This window comes from Camponotus vicinus, unplaced genomic scaffold, assembly GCF_025532165.1.
Source record: "Camponotus vicinus isolate PSW18456_S1 unplaced genomic scaffold, iyCamVici1.0 SCAF_14, whole genome shotgun sequence".
Taxonomy (NCBI): Eukaryota; Metazoa; Arthropoda; class Insecta; order Hymenoptera; family Formicidae; genus Camponotus; species Camponotus vicinus.
In genome coordinates, this window is record NW_028141950.1 from 2,660,926 (window position 1) to 2,680,584 (window position 19,659).

Consider the following 19,659-nt stretch of genomic DNA (forward strand, 5'->3'; position numbering starts at 1 on the left):
TTAAAAGCGGCAGATTTTCTTTATTTATTAAAAAAAGTGAATTTTGAAATATTTAATAATTAAAATATATAATCTAAAAATAATTGATTATATTTTCATCAAATTTTTTTACTATTTTTTAAAAATACTCTCATAAATCTATATTTCGCATATATTTCCAAAAAGTAAAATTTCAAGCTTGAATTTTAATACCACAATTGCAAATATCTTGTGGTTAATTTGCAGCAAAAACTTAAATTACATAACTTTAATTTGTAAAACGTATCTCTAAAAATGTTTAACACACAATAATGCACACGCGATCAAAGTTCGCAAGACACTACTTAAGTATCAAGTTTTATCCTTACGCTGCTTAAAATTATTAATTCATTAATAACTGATACGACGGTATCTATGGATACTTTATTGCCTGGTAAGATATCGAAGATATAATTATGAGGTATGTAGTTGTATGTAATTGTTTGAGGCATTATAGGAACGTCATATTTCCGGTGAATTTCAACATATTGTCGCGTTCCCAGGATTCTAAATATACTTGTATTTAAGCATATTGTACAATCCTAAATAATGACACTCACGAAGTTACAATTGAATCGATAAATGTAAAAAATATTCGTTTTTTAAAAATTTATATTTTTGCTATAGGAATATATTGGATATAAAATGTAACATATAACATGTAGAAAATAAACATTTATCTAATTTAGTAACTATATTTTGAAATATTAAACGTAATATTATTTTGTAACAATATTTTATAAAAAAATATAGCAACGTGAGACGATGATATCAAAAATCACAATTTTCTTATAGCGAAAAAATCTGTCAATCGATTTGTAGTGACTTACTTGTGTTCCAAGAATTACATTAGCATGCAGCTACTCTATAGCTGTTAATTACGGCTTTAAGTCGCGATGTTTATAATGACAGTCCTGTTGTTTTAAGAATAGTTATATGTTTCCATAATATTGTGGATCGCTCGAGAGAATATATTCTCTCACGACATGTTTATTCCCGCTAATTCTGAAAAGTTTCTCCGAAATAAGTAAACAGCACGTGTATGACAATTTTCTTCGCACACCACGCTTATTCATCTGTTTTAATTTTGCTCGTTCACTACCAACGTGCCCTTCATCTTTTGTAGTTTGCTTCTTTCTTCTTTTTTCATCTTTTTTTTTTAATTATCTTTCGACTTCTGTAAATGCTGTCTATTGACCTGTCTAGCAATCTAATCGTGTACAACGAAATGTGCGTGTTCCCATCATCAGCACTGGCCATCACATAAACGGAAAGAAAAAAAGAAAACTAGTATCATCGCGATAAATATGTTGTGCGAATCGTCATTTTTACTGACTTGCATCACTCTCACAGGTAAATTTCCATGTGCGGAAAAGGATTATCGTTCTTTCAGCGTAAAAGATTGCTCTAAAATTAGTATGATCGTGTTCTGCGAAGTGACTTTCGAACGTTTATCTCTGATACGTTTATCGGATAATGCTTATTTTTCTAATAAAGTTTTAACACACATATATACAGGGTGTCCCGAAACTAACGCTTGATATTTTAAAGGCAGATTCTCTGGGCAATTTAAAAACGATTTTTCCTCAGCGAAAATGTCGCGGCACTAATAGTTTTCGAGTTATAAACGATTGAAAATAAAGGGTTTTTCGCAAACTAAGACTTATGGGAATAAAATATTAATAAAGTCACATTCTTTAGTTAATTTTAGGTAGAGTTTACTTTAATAAAATTTTAATTTAAGGCTTAGTTAGAAAGATACATGATGACAAAAATTGGGAATATGCAAAAAATAATGATCTCCCTCGACATTTTCGCTGAGGAAAAATCGTTTTTAAATTGGCCAGAGAGTCTGCCTTTAAAATATCAAGCGTTAGTTTCGGGACACCCTGTATATATATATATATATATATATATATATATATATATATTTCAAATTTGATAAATTGCATACAATACCTTAATTTAATATTTTAATTATATTAATATAATACATTCATTTTTTGTACAAGTTTTCAATGAAAATAATACATTATTTAATTTTTGAATGATGTATGATAACATTTTCTTATTGAATGGTGAGACCGTTCTAGCTCACAGCCAAAATTACTATTCTTTTCTTTGCGAAATAATTGGAAAAAAGATTATAATTTCGAGATTAAGATTATAAATTCCGTTAACGTTTTGTTGTGTAACAAACATTTATGTTACAAACAGCTATAACTGTGCATAAATTTGAAGCCGTCATATGTAAACTTTCATGCTGTCAGGAATATATCGATTGCCACTATATGCAAAGTACTGTGCAATATATGATTATATAATTGTTAACGTTCATAATCAACAACATATTTACTTAAAGAATAAAAAATATATATACATATATAGTTATTCTTTATGGTATATTTGATACCTTTCTATAAACGATAGAATCTTAATGAAACATTCTTTTTTATAAACATGTTAATAATTTTTAGGTCTAATCAAACATTTTTGTAAATAATTGTAAAAATTATTATATATATTGTAAAAATCTACAAATTAAATCACAAAATATTATTAATTAAATTAGTTGAATTTGTTAACTGAATAATTATTTCAATTAACATATCTTCCGAATTTAAATATTTTTATATGCTTTCTTAAAAATAAGTATAAGAAAATCTGTATTGCATCCAAAAGAGGCTTTGCGACTATCTGCAAAAAACATTTGATTTCAATTTAGTTTACTTTGTACCTACCTGTGAATTCTAGGTAACTTGTTTTTAAAATATTAATTGCTATAATAATAATAGCTAAAAGAAGATATATCAAAATTCTGTGATGAGGAATATATTCATGATAAATATGCATACACATTATGTATTGCAAAAGGGTAAATAACACTTCAGGATTGTCGCAAAAGATTAAATGCAGCATAAGACGCTTCCAAAAGCTGTAAAATAAAATTTGGAAAATTTTAGTGGAAATTAAAAAAAAATTTATGTGAAATATAAAAATATAAAAAAATATAAAAAAGACTTGAAATTTTAATACCAACATTGACGTAAGATTCCAAAGATAACGTCACCAAGAAACTACTGGTAAATTTGATAGGACGTGTACTACGCTTCATAATCATCAATAAATCTCTTTGCTTATTAATTGGCATCAATATCCAATCCATTTCATATATAGCTTCACTCAATCCAGTACTCTGAAGAAATAAAAACGCAATTAGAATAATGAGATGATTATCAGCAGAACAATTTTGGTGAAAAGATTATAAAATATAATTTTGCGCAACATCCATTCTTTGTTTGCCTTTTTATGCACTCTCATGACTACCTTAAGTATAACTTCGTTTCCAGCCCAACAATAAATAAAAATTTGGGCAAACATAAAAAACACATAGATATCGAAGCTGATGATGTCTGCAATTGTCACATGAGAAGATAAATGATACACACTTGTGCATAACACCAATATGCTGGCGAAAAATTGGAAAAAGATCACTTGGCTGAATACCTTGTTGATCATTTTCGCAAGTCTGTAAATATTTTCATATTATGTTGTAAGACATAATTAATATGTACAAAATTAATGAATATACCACAATAATATGATAAATACATCAAACACTATTTAATAGAAAGATAAATATATAAAATAACTTATCTGTTTGACGAACCTGATTATACGCAGGTGATGTAAAATACATTCCGACAATTTGCCTGTTTCATTTGACTCATCATGCAATGAAATTTTGGAGGTTTCCTTCTCATTGGATTTCATCATTCTCTGCAGACGATATTTCAAAATCTCAATTTGTGCGCATATTTGTAAGCAAAAACCCAATACCGTGGTTTCCGTTGCGAGGTTTACAAATGTGGCAAAAATTGCAGCCACAATCACTTGAATTGATGTAAACCATAACAAGATAGGCGAGGTATAATCGTACGGTACCCACGTTCTAAAGAGTAAGTGACCCTCTAAAGTTTTGAGCAGCGCTGCTATTATGCCACCAAATAGAGAAGATAATCCCAGAAATGTGTACTTTATGGAATATGATCTGTATATACAATATTTTGTGAAAACATATAATAATCAATGTATAATAGCAATGCACGAGAGCAATGTGTGTTGTGTGCGTATGTGTTCTGAAATTATATAGATTAACGATACTGATCAGTAAAAAAAGATATCATCTTTATTATCATTGTATACAATACTTTAGATAATTGTTCGTAATACAAATGCATGAGCAAAATATTTAGATTATTATAATAATTTGATAGTATATACACACTCCGATTTTTTAAATAACTTAAGACAAATAATTTAGAAAATCTCGCCTATGTTTATTAAATTAAATCTCTTTAGTTCACTTTATTTATTTCGTTTGTTATTTAATTTAATTGATTAATAAGATATTTATTTATATCTATCAATTTACATGTCAACAATTGTGACATCATCGACAATAAATATACCAACCTGATCATACAATCGAATTTCATCTGAATGTCGTTCTCCTCTTCATTGCAAGCTTTGCAAGGTTTCTTCTGTAGTGTTTCAATTAAATTGACAATTTCATCGCGACGTGTTATAACAGCAGTTGCCTTAAATAATACACTGACAATCGAAAGTAACAGTGAAGAAGTCGTAGCAAAATCATCTACGTTTTCAATAACAAGAATAATACCCAGCAATTGAGTCAGCGTTAAAATTATTAATAAACACATCGTGAGGCAAGTGAGCATACTATATAACATTTTAGAACATTTCGAAGACCACTCGATTGGTCGCCATATACCACTAATGGTATATAAAAAAAAATTGAAAGAGAGTATCTGCATTTCTGTCTACACTTGCTACAATATTAGCAGCGACTATAATAAAAGCCTCAGATTTTCTTTATTTGCTGAAAAAAACAGTTTTGATATATTTAACTCTCTATTAAGATATATAATCAAAAAATAATTGATATTTTTATGAAATTTTTTAAAATTATTCTTTAAAAATATTTTTATAAATCTATGTTTTACGTATATATTTTGTACAGTAAAATTTCAAGCATTAATTCAACAACACATTTGCAAGTACCTTGTGATTAATATTTACAGCAAAATAATTAAATTGCACAACTTCAATTTGTACGTATCTGTAAAAATGATAAATATACAATAATGCATACGTGACCAAGGTTCGTAAGACACTAGTGAAATGTTTTCGTATCATATTTCGTTGTCTCTGCACATCCATCTTAAAATTAATAATTCATTAATAATTGCCGCCGTATTAACGCCGATTCATTATAATATATCATTATGTTAAAGATTCATTGAGCTGTTGTACTTTATATTTATCACTAGATATCAACAATTTAATTATAAGGTAATAGTACTTTGTGATACATTTGAAGGATGTTAGAACAAAATTAAACTTTCATCTGATTTAATAACTATTTGAAATGTTTTGAAATATTAAACGTAATATTATTTTGTACATAATAATATTTTACAAAAAATATGGCAACATGAGATGATGATATAAAAAATTACAATTCTTTTACAGAACAGAAAGCTGTCAATCGATTTTTAGCGACTTACTTGTGTTTCAGACTATATATACACACACACACACACACACACACACACACACACACATGTATATATGTATATTTGTTGATATTTGATAAATTGCATGCAACACAAAATTAATTTAATATTCTAAATATATCAATTTAACACATCCATTTTTTATACGTTTTTAATGAAAATGATGTATTATTTAATTTTTGAATGATTGATATTTACGACAGCATTTTCTTATTGCCGATACTGGCGTTCTGGCCCACAGCCAAAATTACTATTATTTTCTTTGCAAAATAATTTTGAACCAAAAGAAAAGAAGGCGTTTTTATTTTTAAGTACCTACTAGCAACACATTTCGATTCTGAATTCCGTTTATGTAAGATTACAAACAGCTATAACTACGCATAGATCTAAAACTATCATGATATGTAAACTTTCATGCCGTCAGAAATACATCGATTGCCACTATATGTAGTGTACTATGCAATATATGATTATTTAATTGTTAATTCAATAATCAGAGACATTATCATTTATTTAAAGAATAAAAATAATATACATAAATATAATTATTTTATATAGTTATAATACATATGATATCTTCCGATAAAAGATATGAAATACATTAAAACTATATAGAATAATATATGTGAAAATATTTTTTATTTTTTAAATAAATGATAAAATGTTTCTGAATCTTAATAAATTTTTTTTGTAACCATTTTAAGAATTTTTATATCTTATCAATCATTCTTGTAAATAATTTTAAAATTATTAAATATACTGTAAAAATCCACAAAAAATTCAAAAATAATCCACAAATTACAAAATCACAAAATATTATTAAGTTAATTATATATTAAGTTAATTTACTAACTGAATTATTAGATGAATTAAGATATCTTCTGAAATTAAATGTTTTTCATGTCTTTCTTAAAAATGACATATAAGAAAATCTGTATTGCAAATCTGTATTCAAATAAGGTGTTTCGTGAATAATTGCAAAAAGCCTTTGATTTCAATTTAGCTTATTTTGTATCTACCAATTTGTGAATTCTAGATAATTTATTTTTAAAATATAACATAATTATTATAATAGAAGAAGATATAAAAAAATAAAATTTCATATTCTGTGACAAGGAATATATTTATGATAAATATGCATACACATAATATATTGCAAAAGAGTAAATAACATTTCAGGATTGTCGCAAAAGGTTAAATGCAGAGTAAGATGCTTTCAAAATCTGTAAGATAAAATTTGAAAAATTTTAGTGGAAATTAAATTTTCTTATATTATTAAATATTTAAAAAACTTTAAATTTTAATACTAACACTGCCGTAAGACTCCAGAGATAATGTCACCAAGAAGCTACTGGTAAATTTGATAGGATGTGTACTACGCTTCATAATCATCAATAGATCTTTTTGCTTATTAATTGGCATCAATATCCAATCCATTTCATATACAGCTTCACTCAATCCAGTACTCTAAAGAAATAAAAATACAATTAGAATAATGAGATGATCATCAGCTGAAAAATTTTTGTGAAAAGATTGTAAAATATAATTTTGCGCAACAATGCCATTCTTTGTTTGCCATTTTATGCATCCTCATGACTACCTTAAGTATAACTTCGTTTCCAGCCCAACAATAAACAAAAATTTGGACAAACATACAAAGTAAATAGATAACGAAACTGATGATTTCTATAATTGCCTCATGAGAAGATAAATGATACAGACTTGTGCATAACACCAATATGCTGGCGAAAAATTGGAAAAAGATCACTTGGCTGAATACCTTGTTGATCATTTTGGCAAGTCTGTAAATATTTTCATATTATGTGTGTTGTAAGTTATGTAATTAATATGTACAAAATTAATAAAGTAATACAACAATATTATAAATACATCAAACACTATTTAATAGAAAGATAAAAATATAAAATAACTTTATTATTTGTTTGACGAACCTGATTATGCACAGGTGATGTAAAATATATTCCGACAATCTACCTGTTTCATTTAACTCATCATTCAATGAAATTCTGGAGGTTTCTTTCTCACTGGATTTCATCATTCTCTGCAGACGATATTTCAAAATCTCAATTTGTGCGCATATTTGTAAGCAAAAACCCAATACCGTGGTTTCCGTTGCGAGGTTTACAAATGTGGCAAAAATTACAGCCACAAACGTTTGAATTGATGTAAACCAAAGTAAAAAAGGCGAGGTATAATCGTACGGTACCCACATCCTAAAGGGTAAGTGACCCTCTAAAATTTGGAGCAGCCCTCTTATTATGCCACCAGTAACGGAAAGCAATGTCAGAGATGTGTACTTTATGGAATATGATCTGTATATATTTTATGAAAACATATAATAATTAATGTATAATAGCAATGCACGAGAGCAGTGTGTATTGTGTGCGTATGTGTTTTGAAATTATATAGATTAACGATACTGTACAGTAAAAAAAGATACCATCTTTATTATCATTGTATACAGTACTTTAAATAATTATTCGTAACACAAATGCATGAGCAAAATATTTAGATTATTATAATAATTTGATAGTACATCAATTTGATAGTACTCCAATTTTTTGAATAACTTAAGAAAATTAATTTAGAATTTCGCATATATTTATTAAATTAAATCTCATTAGTCCAATTTATTTATTTCGTTTTTATTTAATTTAATTGATTGGTAAAATATTTATTTGTATCTGCCAATTTACACGTCAATAAGATTGTACATAACATAATTAACAGTTGTATCAATAAATATACCAACCTGATCGTACAATCGAATTTCATCTGGATATCACTCTCTTCTTCAGTGTACACTTTGCAAGGTTTCTTCTGTAATGTATCGATTAAATTGACAATTTCATCGCGACGTGTTATAACAGCAGTTGCCTTAAATAATACACTGACAGTCGAAAGTAACAGTAAAGAAGTCGTAGTAAAATCATCTACGTTTTCAATAACAAGAATAATATCCAGCAATTGAGTCAGCGTGAAAATTATTAATAAATACATCGTGAAGCAAGTGAGCATACTATATAACATTTTAGAACATTTCGAAGACCACTCGATTGGTCGCCATATACCACTAATGGTATATAAAAAAAAGTTTAAAGAGAGTATCTTCATCTCTACAATTGCTGCAATATTAGCAGCGACTATAATAAAAGCCACAGATTTTCTTTATTTGCGGAAAAAAGCAGTTTTGATATATTTAACTCTCTATTAAGATATATAATCAAGAAATAATTGATATTTTTATCAAATTTTTTTAAATCATTCTTTAAAAATATTTTTATAAATCTATGTTTTACGTATATATTTTGTACAGTAAAATTTCAAACATTAATTCAACAATACATTTGCAAGTACCTTGGTTAATATTTACAGCAAAAAAAATTAAATCGCACAACTTCAAGTTGTATGTATCTGTAAAAATGATAAATATACAATAATGCATTCGTGACCAACGTTCGTAAGGCACTAATGAAATGTTTTCGTATCATATTTCGTTGTCTCTATATATCCAGCTTGAAATTAAAAATACATTAAGAACTGCCGCCGTATTAATGATTGATTATAATATATCATTATGTTAATGATTCATTATAATATATCACTATATTAATGATTCATTATAATATATCATTATATTAATGATTTGTTTTCAATTTAGTTTATTTTGTATCTACCAATTTGAATTCTAAATAATTTGTTTTTAAAATATCAATTGTTATAATAGCTAAAAGAAGACATATCAAATTTCATATTCTGTGATGAGGAATATATTTATGATAAGTGCGCATATACATGATATATTGCAAAAGAGTAAATAAAATTTTAAGATTGTTGCAAAAGATTAAATGCAGAGTAAGACGCTTTCAAAAGCTGTAAAATAAAATTTGAAAAATTTTAGTGGAAATTAAATTTTCTTATATTATTAAATATTTAAAAAACTTTAAATTTTAATACTAACACTGCCGTAAGACTCCAGAGATAATGTCACCAAGAAGCTACTGGTAAGCTTGATAGGACGTGTACTACGTTTCATAATCATCAATAGATCTTTTTGCTTACTAATTGGCATCAATATCCAATCCATTTCATATATAGCTTCACTCAATCCAGTACTCTGAAAAAATAAAAACACAATTAGAATAATGAGATCATTAGCTGAACATTTTTGGTAAAATGCTCGTAAAATACAATTTGCGCATCAATGCTATTCTTTGCTTTTTTATGTATCCTAACGACTACCTTAAGTATAACTTCGTTTCCAGCCCAACAGTAAACAAAAATTTGGACAAACATGCAAAGTACATAGATAATCAAGCTGATGATGTCAGTAATTGTTATATGAGAAGATAAATGATACAGACTTGTGCACAATACCAATATGCTGGCGAAAAATTGGACAAATATCACTTGGCTGAATACCTTATTGATCATTTTGGCAAGTCTATAAATATTTTTATATTATGTTGCAAATTATATAATTAATATGTACAAAGTTAAAAAGGTACCACAACTAATATTATGAAAACATCAAACACTTTATTTAATATATTTAACACAGAGAAATACGTACATAAAATAACTTTATCATCTGCTTGACGAACCTGATTATACATAGATGATGTAAAATATGTTCCGAAAATCTGTCTGTTCCATTTGATGCATCATTCAGCGAAATGGGAGTTTCCTCTTTCTTACTGGACTTCATCATTATTTGCAGGCGATGTTTCAAAATCTCAATTTGTGCGCATATTTGTAAGCAAAATCCCAATACTGTGGTCTCCGTCGCAACATTTACAATTGCGCCAAAAGTTGTAGCCACCAACTCTTGAATTGATGTAAGCCAGAATAAAAAGGGCGAAGTATAATCGTACGGTACCCACATCCTAAAGGGTAATTGACCCTCTAAAGTATTTAGCAAACCTCCTATTATGCCACCAGTGACAGAAAACGATGCCAGAGATGTGTACTTTATGGAATATGATCTGCATACATTTTGTGAAAACATATAATAATCAACGTATAAAAGCAGTGTATAACAACAGTGTGTTGTGTGTTTTGAAATTATATAGATTAACGATATTGCTCAGTAAATATAAAGAAAAATATGATCTTTGATTATCATTGCACACAGTACTTTAGATAACTAACACAAATGCATGAGTAAAACATTTAGATTTATAATAATTTGATAGTACACACTCTAACTTTTTGAATAACTTAAGAAAATTAATTTAGAATTTCGCATATATTTATTAAATCTCTTTAGTTTAATTTACTTATTTGATTCATTATTTTATTTAATTGGTTGATAAGATATTTATTCATATCTATCAATTCACCAAGATTGTGACATCATCATCAGTTAAATACCAACTTGATCATACAATCGAATTTCGACTGAATGTCGCTCTCCTCTTCATTGTAAGCTTTGCAAGGTTTCTTTTGTAGTGTCTCGATCAAATTGACAAGTTCATCTCGACGTGTTATAACAGCAATTGCCTTAAATAATACACTGACAGTCGAAAGAAACATTAAAGAATTCTTGGCGAAATCGTCCACGTTATCGATAACAAGGATAATATCCAGCAATTGAGTTAGCATTAGAATCATTAACAGACACATCGTGAAGCAAGTGAGCATACTATACAGCATTTTAGAACATTTCGAAGACCATTCGATTGGTCGCCACATACCACTAATGGTATACAAAAAAAAATTAAGAGAGAGTGTCTGCATTTTTGCCTACATTTGCTGCAATATTAGCACCAACTATAATAAAAGCCATAAATTTCCTTCATTTGCTGAAAAATACAATTTTGAAATATTTAACTCTATTAAGATGTATTTATCATTTTTACAGATACAAATTGAAGTTGTGCAATTTAATTTTTTTTTTTGCTGTAAATATAAACCACAAGGTATTTGCAAATATGTTATTGAATTAATGCTTAAAATTTTACGGTAGAATAAAAATATATAGGTAAAACATAGATTTATAAAAATATTTTTAAAGAATAATCTAAAAAAATTTGATAAAAATATTAATTATTTTTTAAATGCATACGTGACCAAGCTTCGTAAGGCACTAGTTAAGTGTTTTCGTATTATATTTCGTTGTCTCTATATCCAGCTTAAAATTAATTATTCATTAATAATAGCCGCCGTATTATTGATTCGTTAATAGCTGTCGTGTACTTTATCACTGGTAAGATATCGACGACTTAATTATAAGGTATACAGTTCGTGATACATTTGAGGGATGTTATATTTCCTTTGCAGTGAATTCTAACATATTGTCGCGTTCTCAGGAAACGAAATATACTTGTATTTAAGTGCATTGCATAATTCTAAATAATAGCAACACGAGTTCTCAATTGGATCAATAAATGCAATATTTGTTTCCTAAAAGTACCTATTTATGCAGCAGAAATATCTAGTTACTGGATATAGTATGACGTATAACGTAGAGCGAAATTAAACTTTCATCTAATTTGGTAACTATATTTTGAAATATTTAACATAATATTTAACATAATATGATTTTGCAAAAAATATGAGAACATGAGATGATGATATCAAGAATCACAATTATTTTATAGAGGAGGTGCCAATCGATTTTCAATGACTTACTTTTGTTTCAAGAATTTACGTTATTCTATAGTTTGTTAATTACGGCTTTAAATCGCGATGTTTGTAATGACAACTCTCTCGTTTTAACTATAATCATATGTTTCCGTAACATTTATATCCGCTAATTTTCTGAAAAATTATTTATTCCAGATAAATGAACGAGACGTATGCAAGAGGTTCCCTGTACGTTTATTTTATCCAAATTCCATCATTGAACTTTAACTTATACACATTCCCGTTATGAAAGAGATCGCCTTCGGAGGAGATGATTTTTTTTCCTCGTTTCAAGGTAAATCGTCGACCGTGAGCGAAATCTACCTTGGAAAACGCACCAAGTTCTCGGACTTCCTCTCCGTCTTCGCGCCGTCCTCTCAATCTCTGTCCCCCACCTCTCTCATTTCACTCGCTACATCACGCTCGCGCGCCTCGGTGACACACTTCTGGCTGAATTTTTTTTTTTTGTGACGTGTTTCACCTTCCTCCCGCGGGTTCAACGATCCATCCGAAACCGTGATCCGTGCCTCGGTCATGAATAGGGAGAGAAGAGGGGTCGGGCACCGCTAGTAGGACACCGTCCTCAATAACTCGTCGAAAGTACGTGGTGATGGTGGTGGTGGACGTCGGTGATCTTACGAATGTTCTATCGACCTGTATATCATAGCTGTATTGGTGTCTCAGATGGACGCGGGCAGGCTCATTATATTCGAAAATATATAGCGTCCGGAGCTGACGCGAATGCCTCCCCGTCCTCCTCCTCGTGGCGGCGGGGGCGGAGGATGGGTCCGTGCGCCAAACATCAAGAACGAAAACCTCTTCACCTCAATTAACACCGGTAGCGTTGGTGAACGATAGTAGAGTGTGCGGTAACGGTAATAGTAGTAGTGATTCGTAACTGGTAGCCGCGCACGCGAGTTGATATATATGTACTTGTCCTCTTTAATATGTAAAGTGACGCTAGTCTTAATAAAGACAACTCTATCAGTAAATAATTCGCTTTATATCACTTATATTATATAAAACAATGACAATAATTTATAATTAAAATATCATCTAATGATATATATATATATATATATATATATATATATATATATATGTCTGGGAAGAAATTTCTTCATTATTTGCATAAACAAATATAGCAATCTAATATAGCAAGCTAATACAACAATTAATCTAATATAATATCGATTTAAAATAAATATTTCCAAGTAGTGCAATTAAGCGATGTTGTTATGGGTCGCTAAATTTAGACGTCTATTTATTAACGTTATATTAAAAGAATCATTTTTTATAGACCCGTCTGTAATTGTCGAAAGTTTCCCTTTTTACGGATTCCGAGCGGATTTCGGGCTTTATCTCGTCGCATCACGGTCCGAAACTTCCTGTGTTACGTTTACGCAAAAGATCTCCAGAGATATCGCGCTTATTAATGTGTGTGCGTGTGGATGTACGCTAAATGCGTGCATGAAATATAACAATTCGCGGCGATACGCCCGACGGGCTGCTCATTGTGCGCCCGTTGACGTTGTGGTAGAATGCCGAGATGAGACGGGTAAACGGGCTGTCTCCTAGCTAGCTGGTACACATTGTGCCAGTGGTTGGTCTACAACAGAGAGAGAGCAGACAGCGGTGCAGATACCGGTGACGGAGGAAGTGGGCTTCATTAGTAGCGGTGGTGGCGTCGGCGGTGGTGGTGGTGGTTTGCTGGTGCTGGTCTACCGGTATACTGGTGGTGGTATAGTGAGTGCACGGCATATTTCGCTTCTCTTTGTAAGAGTTCGCAGTATCTCGCTGCTACTCTCACGCAGGCGAGAGAGGCGGCTAACACCTTCCTCCTACGTTCGGACGTTAACTGTCAACCGTCCGCGCGCGGACCTCATTCTCGTTCACTGCCGGCGCGTTCCTCTTCTTTCGTGGTTTCCTTCTTTCTTCTTTTTTTTCTTTCCATCTCCTTATTTTTTATCCCCTCGACTTCCGCCAAATGCCGTCCGTCGACCTGTTCGCCAACGTGATCGCGTACGACGAAAAGTGCGTGTCCTCGTCATCGGCGCCAGCCGCCACGTAAACGGTCAGGAGAGAAAAAAGAAGATCATCGCGAAAAGCTCGTTGTGCGAATTGTCATTTTCACTGCCCTGTGTCGCTCTCACGGATAAATTTCTGCGTGCGCGAACACAAAAGAGAAGATCGTTCCTCGCGCGCAAAAGATTACTCCAAAGCTAGTGCGATCGTGTTCAGCGACTTTTACAAACGTTTATCACTAATACTATCAGGTAATGCAAATTTTTCTAATAAAATTTTACGATAAAAATTTATACATACATATATAAGAGAAAATATTTGTTGATATTTTGATAAATTGCATGCAACACACTACAAAATATCAATTTAATCTCTAAAACATATAATATAATAGTATCTCCATTTTTTTATAATGAATTTTTTTTCGATGAATATAATACATTATTTAATTTTCGAGTGATGTGATGTATACAAGAGTATTTTTTTCTTGCATTTATTTTTTTATATAATTCTTACTTATTTGCATGAGTATATTCTAATATTATATATATATATATATATATATATTTTTTTTTTATTTATATTCATTCATATTCTATTAAATTAGAAAGCAAATGAAAGATGATTATTCTTAATTGCACCTCTTACACATCTATTTTATTACAAATTACTTACAAATTTACATTACACTTACAATACTTGCAGAATGTATCGCGTGCTACTTTTTCTCATCTCAATCTATGGAAGCATTCGCGGAATGCAATTCCCTAGTAAAGGAGATTTACCTCGTCAATATCATCCGCGTTTCTTAATGTACGAGGAGCCATCCAACATCGAATTCAAGTATCACAATTATGAGCAGATGAGCCGCTTTCTTCGCGCGACATCCCTTCGATTTCAAAATCTCACCGCTCTGTACTCGATAGGAAAGTCGGTGAAAGGTACGAATTCTCTTATATGCGTAAAGGAATACGGTGTGAATACATCGTTCAGAGATAAAACACTTATATAGATATCGCATCGATTTTTTGATAAAAAGAGAACAGCACATCCTGGAAAAGATATTTTAAAATTTAAATATTTCAAAACTTATAAATATTTCATGTACAATTTTATATTTAAAGTTAAAAAAAAGAATAAAGAATATTTTTATCTCAAGCGACATACTCTCTCGTGCGACAGGTCGTGATCTATGGGTGATGGTCGTGTCGTCGTCACCTTACGAGCACATGATCGGGAAGCCTGATGTAAAGTATATCGCTAACATACACGGAAACGAAGCTGTGGGACGCGAGTTAATGCTACATCTCATTCATGTATGTAATTATCAGGCGTTGGAATTTCCATATCACGTTACTTGCAATGACGTGATACGAATTACTTGCAAACACGTGTATGCAGCACGTATATTTTTCCACCAGATCATTGTGCACAATATTCTGTGAAGATAATAGAGATTTATATATACTCGAATAAAATGTTATCTAATATTGTGCGCAGGATAATTGTACTCTAGCAATGCGATATAATAATGCATTAATAAAAGGCTAACAATTTTTGAACATTTATAATATAATATTAATTAATAATTTATAATATAATATATAATAATAATAATATATAATAATAATATTAGTTATCTTAAAATTAATAATAATTTTGACAATATTAATAATCTATTTTTGTTCGACAAACAAACGATACAAATATGTTTCTAGATAAAATTCTATTCTCTCTTTTCTTCCTTTTAGTTCCTCGTAACATCGTATGGATCAGATGCATATATTACGTGGTTATTGGATAATACAAGGATTCATATTCTGCCGTCAATGAATCCTGATGGCTTTGAAGTTTCTAAAGAAGGACGCTGCGATGGTGGTCAAGGCAGGTTAGATATTTGCATCGTTTTTTAATCTGTTTTCAGTTTAAATTGATGTGAAACTTAAGTAATCGATCAAAAAATATTCGTATATATTATATATTATATATATCTTAAAAAAATTATAACAAATAATATTTTTCTTATAGATATATAAAAATGAATTATGTTTTTCATAAATTATGTGTATGCGTGAGTGAGTACTGTGTATTTGTGTGACTATGACTCTTCTTCAACGATTCCTCTGCAAAAGTTTTTGATTTAAATTTGCATAAAAATTCTCCGCTTAATGTTTCAAAACTTAAAATAACTTTAAAATAGCTACCTTATATTCAGAACTCGTCGACGTATCGAGCGGTTTCGTTTCCGTTGAAGACGGTTCATTCGTGACGCGATGAGAAAGAGAAAAAATATACCTGATTCTCTTATAATCTACAATTTGATAGGTATAACGCGCGTGGCTTCGATTTAAATCGCAACTTCCCGGACTACTTTAAGCAGAACAACAAAAAGAGTCAGCCGGAGACCGAAGCTGTCAAGGAATGGGTCTCAAAGATTCAGTTCGTGCTGTCGGGCAGTTTACACGGCGGTGCTCTCGTAGCCAGTTACCCCTTCGACAATACCCCAAATTCGCGTAAGTTGAAAATTTCTTGTCGATCTTTGTGCGATCATTATGTATGCCGAGCTAATCGTTAAAATGATCGGGTGGCGCGATCGTCCACAGCCACAAAATCACTATCGTATTATTCTTTTTGCGAAATAATTTTGAAAAAAAAAATAAGGCGTTACTATTTTTTACGAGTGGCTTCCAGCAACGCATTTAGATTCCGAATTCCGTTAACGTTCCGTTTATGTAAGATTACAGACAGCTATGACTATAACTGCGCGTAGCTCTGAAGCTGTCATGATATTATGTAAACTTTCATGCCGTCAGGAATATGTCGATCAGCGCCACTATGTGCAGGTATTGTGCAATATATGATTATTTAATTGTTAATTGCGTTCAATGATCAGCGACATTATCATCTACTTAAGGAAAACAATATAATTATTCTTTATAAAATCTTTGATGTTCTTCGATAAAAGATTGGCTCGCAGATATGATTTTAAAAAAGTAAATGATAAAGTCTACGATTTCATGCTGGAACTTGTAGAAGAATAATAGAGAATAGAAAGAATAGAAATTGTAGAAAAAATAGAATAGAAGAAATTAAGTTTCCACTAGCTCGCGATAAACTATACGCCGAATATATAAAAATGAAATATATAATGAAAATGGATGTTCTGATTATACGCTTCTGGCATAAAATGCATGTCCTTGTACGGCCTGGCTCTAGCAAGAAAAAAAGGATGGAACAAGATGGTTAATTCGCAGCGATAAAATATAACGATAAAAAGGAGATGATTTCTCGTGTAAGAATAAAGCTATTCGCGCTTCGAGACGCTAGTCTCATGTCGAAAGAAAGATAATTTTGAAAATTTAAACGAAAGATAGAATGAATATCCCAAGTTTCAAAGAACAGTCTGTAAATTACACGAATCATCTTCGGGATATCGAGAGATGGATGATGGCTCTATCGTTTATGCAAAACAGTAATAGTCTCACGTAAAGAGAACAGTGTTTCAGAGTTTCACGGCGGCGCCAAGTATCTCGCCGGACGACGATGTGTTTCAACATTTATCGTTGACGTACTCTCGAAACCACGGATCTATGTATCAGGGATTACCGTGCTCGCCGTCCCAGCCCGCATTTAAACGCGGAATTACTAACGGCGCCGAATGGTACCCGCTTACCGGCGGAATGCAAGACTTTAACTATGTATGGAACGGATGTATGGAAATTACCTTGGAACTTTCTTGCTGCAAATATCCACCGGCCTCGGATTTGCCACATTATTGGGAGGAAAATCGAGCGGTGAGTCTTGCGAAATACATTTAAAAAAATACACTTTGCAAGAGATTTCACATATCGCTCCTCCTATAAAAATTTTGTAAGATATAAATCTCTTTTTTAAGATTTACATTTAATTAAAAAGCAAAATTTACCTCGATTTATCATTCTGTTGTAAATCTGCTCAAGTCAAGTCTGTTATTGCAAATAATGTCTCAGATGATGACTCAATGATTTTTTAATTACGTCACCGATGTAACAAGATAAAGGAATAATTTGGTTGAGATCCGTGAAATTGATCAGCGCATATAATGTTCTTCGTTATTTTTTTAGTCTTTAATCAAGTTCTTGGCAGAAGCTCATAGAGGTGTTCATGGTTTCGTTGTCGATGAAAATGGTAATCCCATTGAGAGAGCGTCGGTTAAAGTAAAATCACGAGACGTCAGCTTTTCGACAACCAAGTATGGCGAATTTTGGAGAATCTTATTACCTGGCGTTTACAAATTAGAGGTACGTTGCAGAATGTAATCCTTCAAATGCAGCGATTCTCTTATCACTCTACTAATAAAATTAATAACAAAATTAGAAAATCGTTAAAACTGCTACTTATTACATCATTTTGAATGGTATATTTACTTTGTACATCAGGTATTCTCAAACGGATACATACCTCGTGAGATTGAATTTGTAGTAATCGAGCAGCATCCGACGCTTCTCAATGTTACGCTTTATTCGCTAAAGGTAAGCAATGCCAAATAGCACACAAATACAAATAAGAACGATATATTTGCGCATTTTTTTCTTAACATATATCCGAAACTATCTTTTATACTCACGGGCTTAAAATCCATCGATTTTAAAATTTATTTTATCAAAAAAGATTAATCATGGACTCTACCATCAATCAATGACATATATTCCTCAATCGCTTATATATATTTTATAAGATACATTAAAATTCTTTATATATTCGAAACAGAGGCAGTACAACGATGAAAATGGATCTATTTTGTATACTGGAAATACTGGCGGAAGGCCTTATCCTCATCGAGAACATACGTTGCCCTTTCGACCACAATCGGGAGTTAATACCGCAGCCGATGTCAACAGCGGTATCTTCTCGTCTATCAGTAACGGATTTAACACCTTTGTGAACAATCTTTTCGGATAATCTCGTGAAATATGTCGCGCGCGAAAAAAGATACATATATTTAATTATTTATTTCTTCTATATATACATATATATATTATTGTGTGTATAAAATAAGATAAAATTTAATCTATTTGTGGCTTCGAAGAAGCTAGGGCAAAATGCGAACAGATTCATAATCCGATTAATCGGCAAAATACTGCCAAATATAGCGCAAATTATCACACGTTTAAGTCTGAAATAAACTCTACGTCTTATGAACTTCAGTTATGAACACTCAAACGTGTAGTGAAAAAAAGCGTTCTTTCTATTGTATTTATAAAGACAGAAACATGTATATTTTTACTTTATACAATCAACAGTACCTAATATAAAAAATATAGTTGGCTTGGTATCGATATCTCTGAACAGTATAGGAGCAATATAATTACTAATTAATTCTCCAATT

General features: G+C 30.8%; 3 protein-coding genes across 4 annotated transcripts; 1 reads left to right on the top strand and 2 right to left on the bottom strand.

The window, feature by feature from the left end:
* Positions 1 to 2,905: 2,905 nt before the first annotated feature.
* LOC145965545 (4-vinylanisole receptor-like) lies at positions 2,906 to 4,856 on the bottom strand. The gene is made up of 5 exons (XM_083089200.1): positions 4,495 to 4,856; positions 3,689 to 4,069; positions 3,346 to 3,547; positions 3,059 to 3,214; positions 2,906 to 2,953 (listed from the first exon to the last, which is right to left on the bottom strand). Exons 1-5 carry the CDS (start codon positions 4,854 to 4,856, stop codon positions 2,906 to 2,908), a joined length of 1,149 nt encoding a protein of 382 aa, XP_082945326.1.
* Positions 4,857 to 6,793: 1,937 nt separating this feature from the next.
* LOC145965624 (uncharacterized) lies at positions 6,794 to 11,387 on the bottom strand. Its single transcript, XM_083089287.1, has 10 exons — positions 11,017 to 11,387; positions 10,244 to 10,624; positions 9,882 to 10,083; positions 9,601 to 9,756; positions 9,478 to 9,512; positions 8,392 to 8,712; positions 7,571 to 7,951; positions 7,219 to 7,420; positions 6,930 to 7,085; positions 6,794 to 6,841 (listed from the first exon to the last, which is right to left on the bottom strand). Exons 1-10 carry the CDS (start codon positions 11,376 to 11,378, stop codon positions 6,794 to 6,796), a joined length of 2,244 nt encoding a protein of 747 aa, XP_082945413.1. The 5' UTR covers positions 11,379 to 11,387.
* Positions 11,388 to 13,715: 2,328 nt separating this feature from the next.
* LOC145965448 (carboxypeptidase D) lies at positions 13,716 to 19,546 on the top strand. Of its 2 annotated transcripts, XM_083088996.1 has the most exons (10): positions 13,716 to 14,542; positions 14,997 to 15,232; positions 15,474 to 15,607; positions 16,043 to 16,179; positions 16,617 to 16,804; positions 17,105 to 17,134; positions 17,790 to 18,085; positions 18,395 to 18,571; positions 18,710 to 18,802; positions 19,041 to 19,546. In XM_083088996.1, exons 2-10 carry the CDS (start codon positions 14,998 to 15,000, stop codon positions 19,230 to 19,232), a joined length of 1,482 nt encoding a protein of 493 aa, XP_082945122.1. In that variant the 5' UTR covers positions 13,716 to 14,542; position 14,997; the 3' UTR covers positions 19,233 to 19,546. The 2 variants fall into 2 exon arrangements, with proteins under 2 accessions (XP_082945122.1, XP_082945123.1); XM_083088997.1 differs by lacking the exon at positions 17,105 to 17,134 and having other exon boundaries at positions 13,722 to 14,542.
* Positions 19,547 to 19,659: the final 113 nt, after the last annotated feature.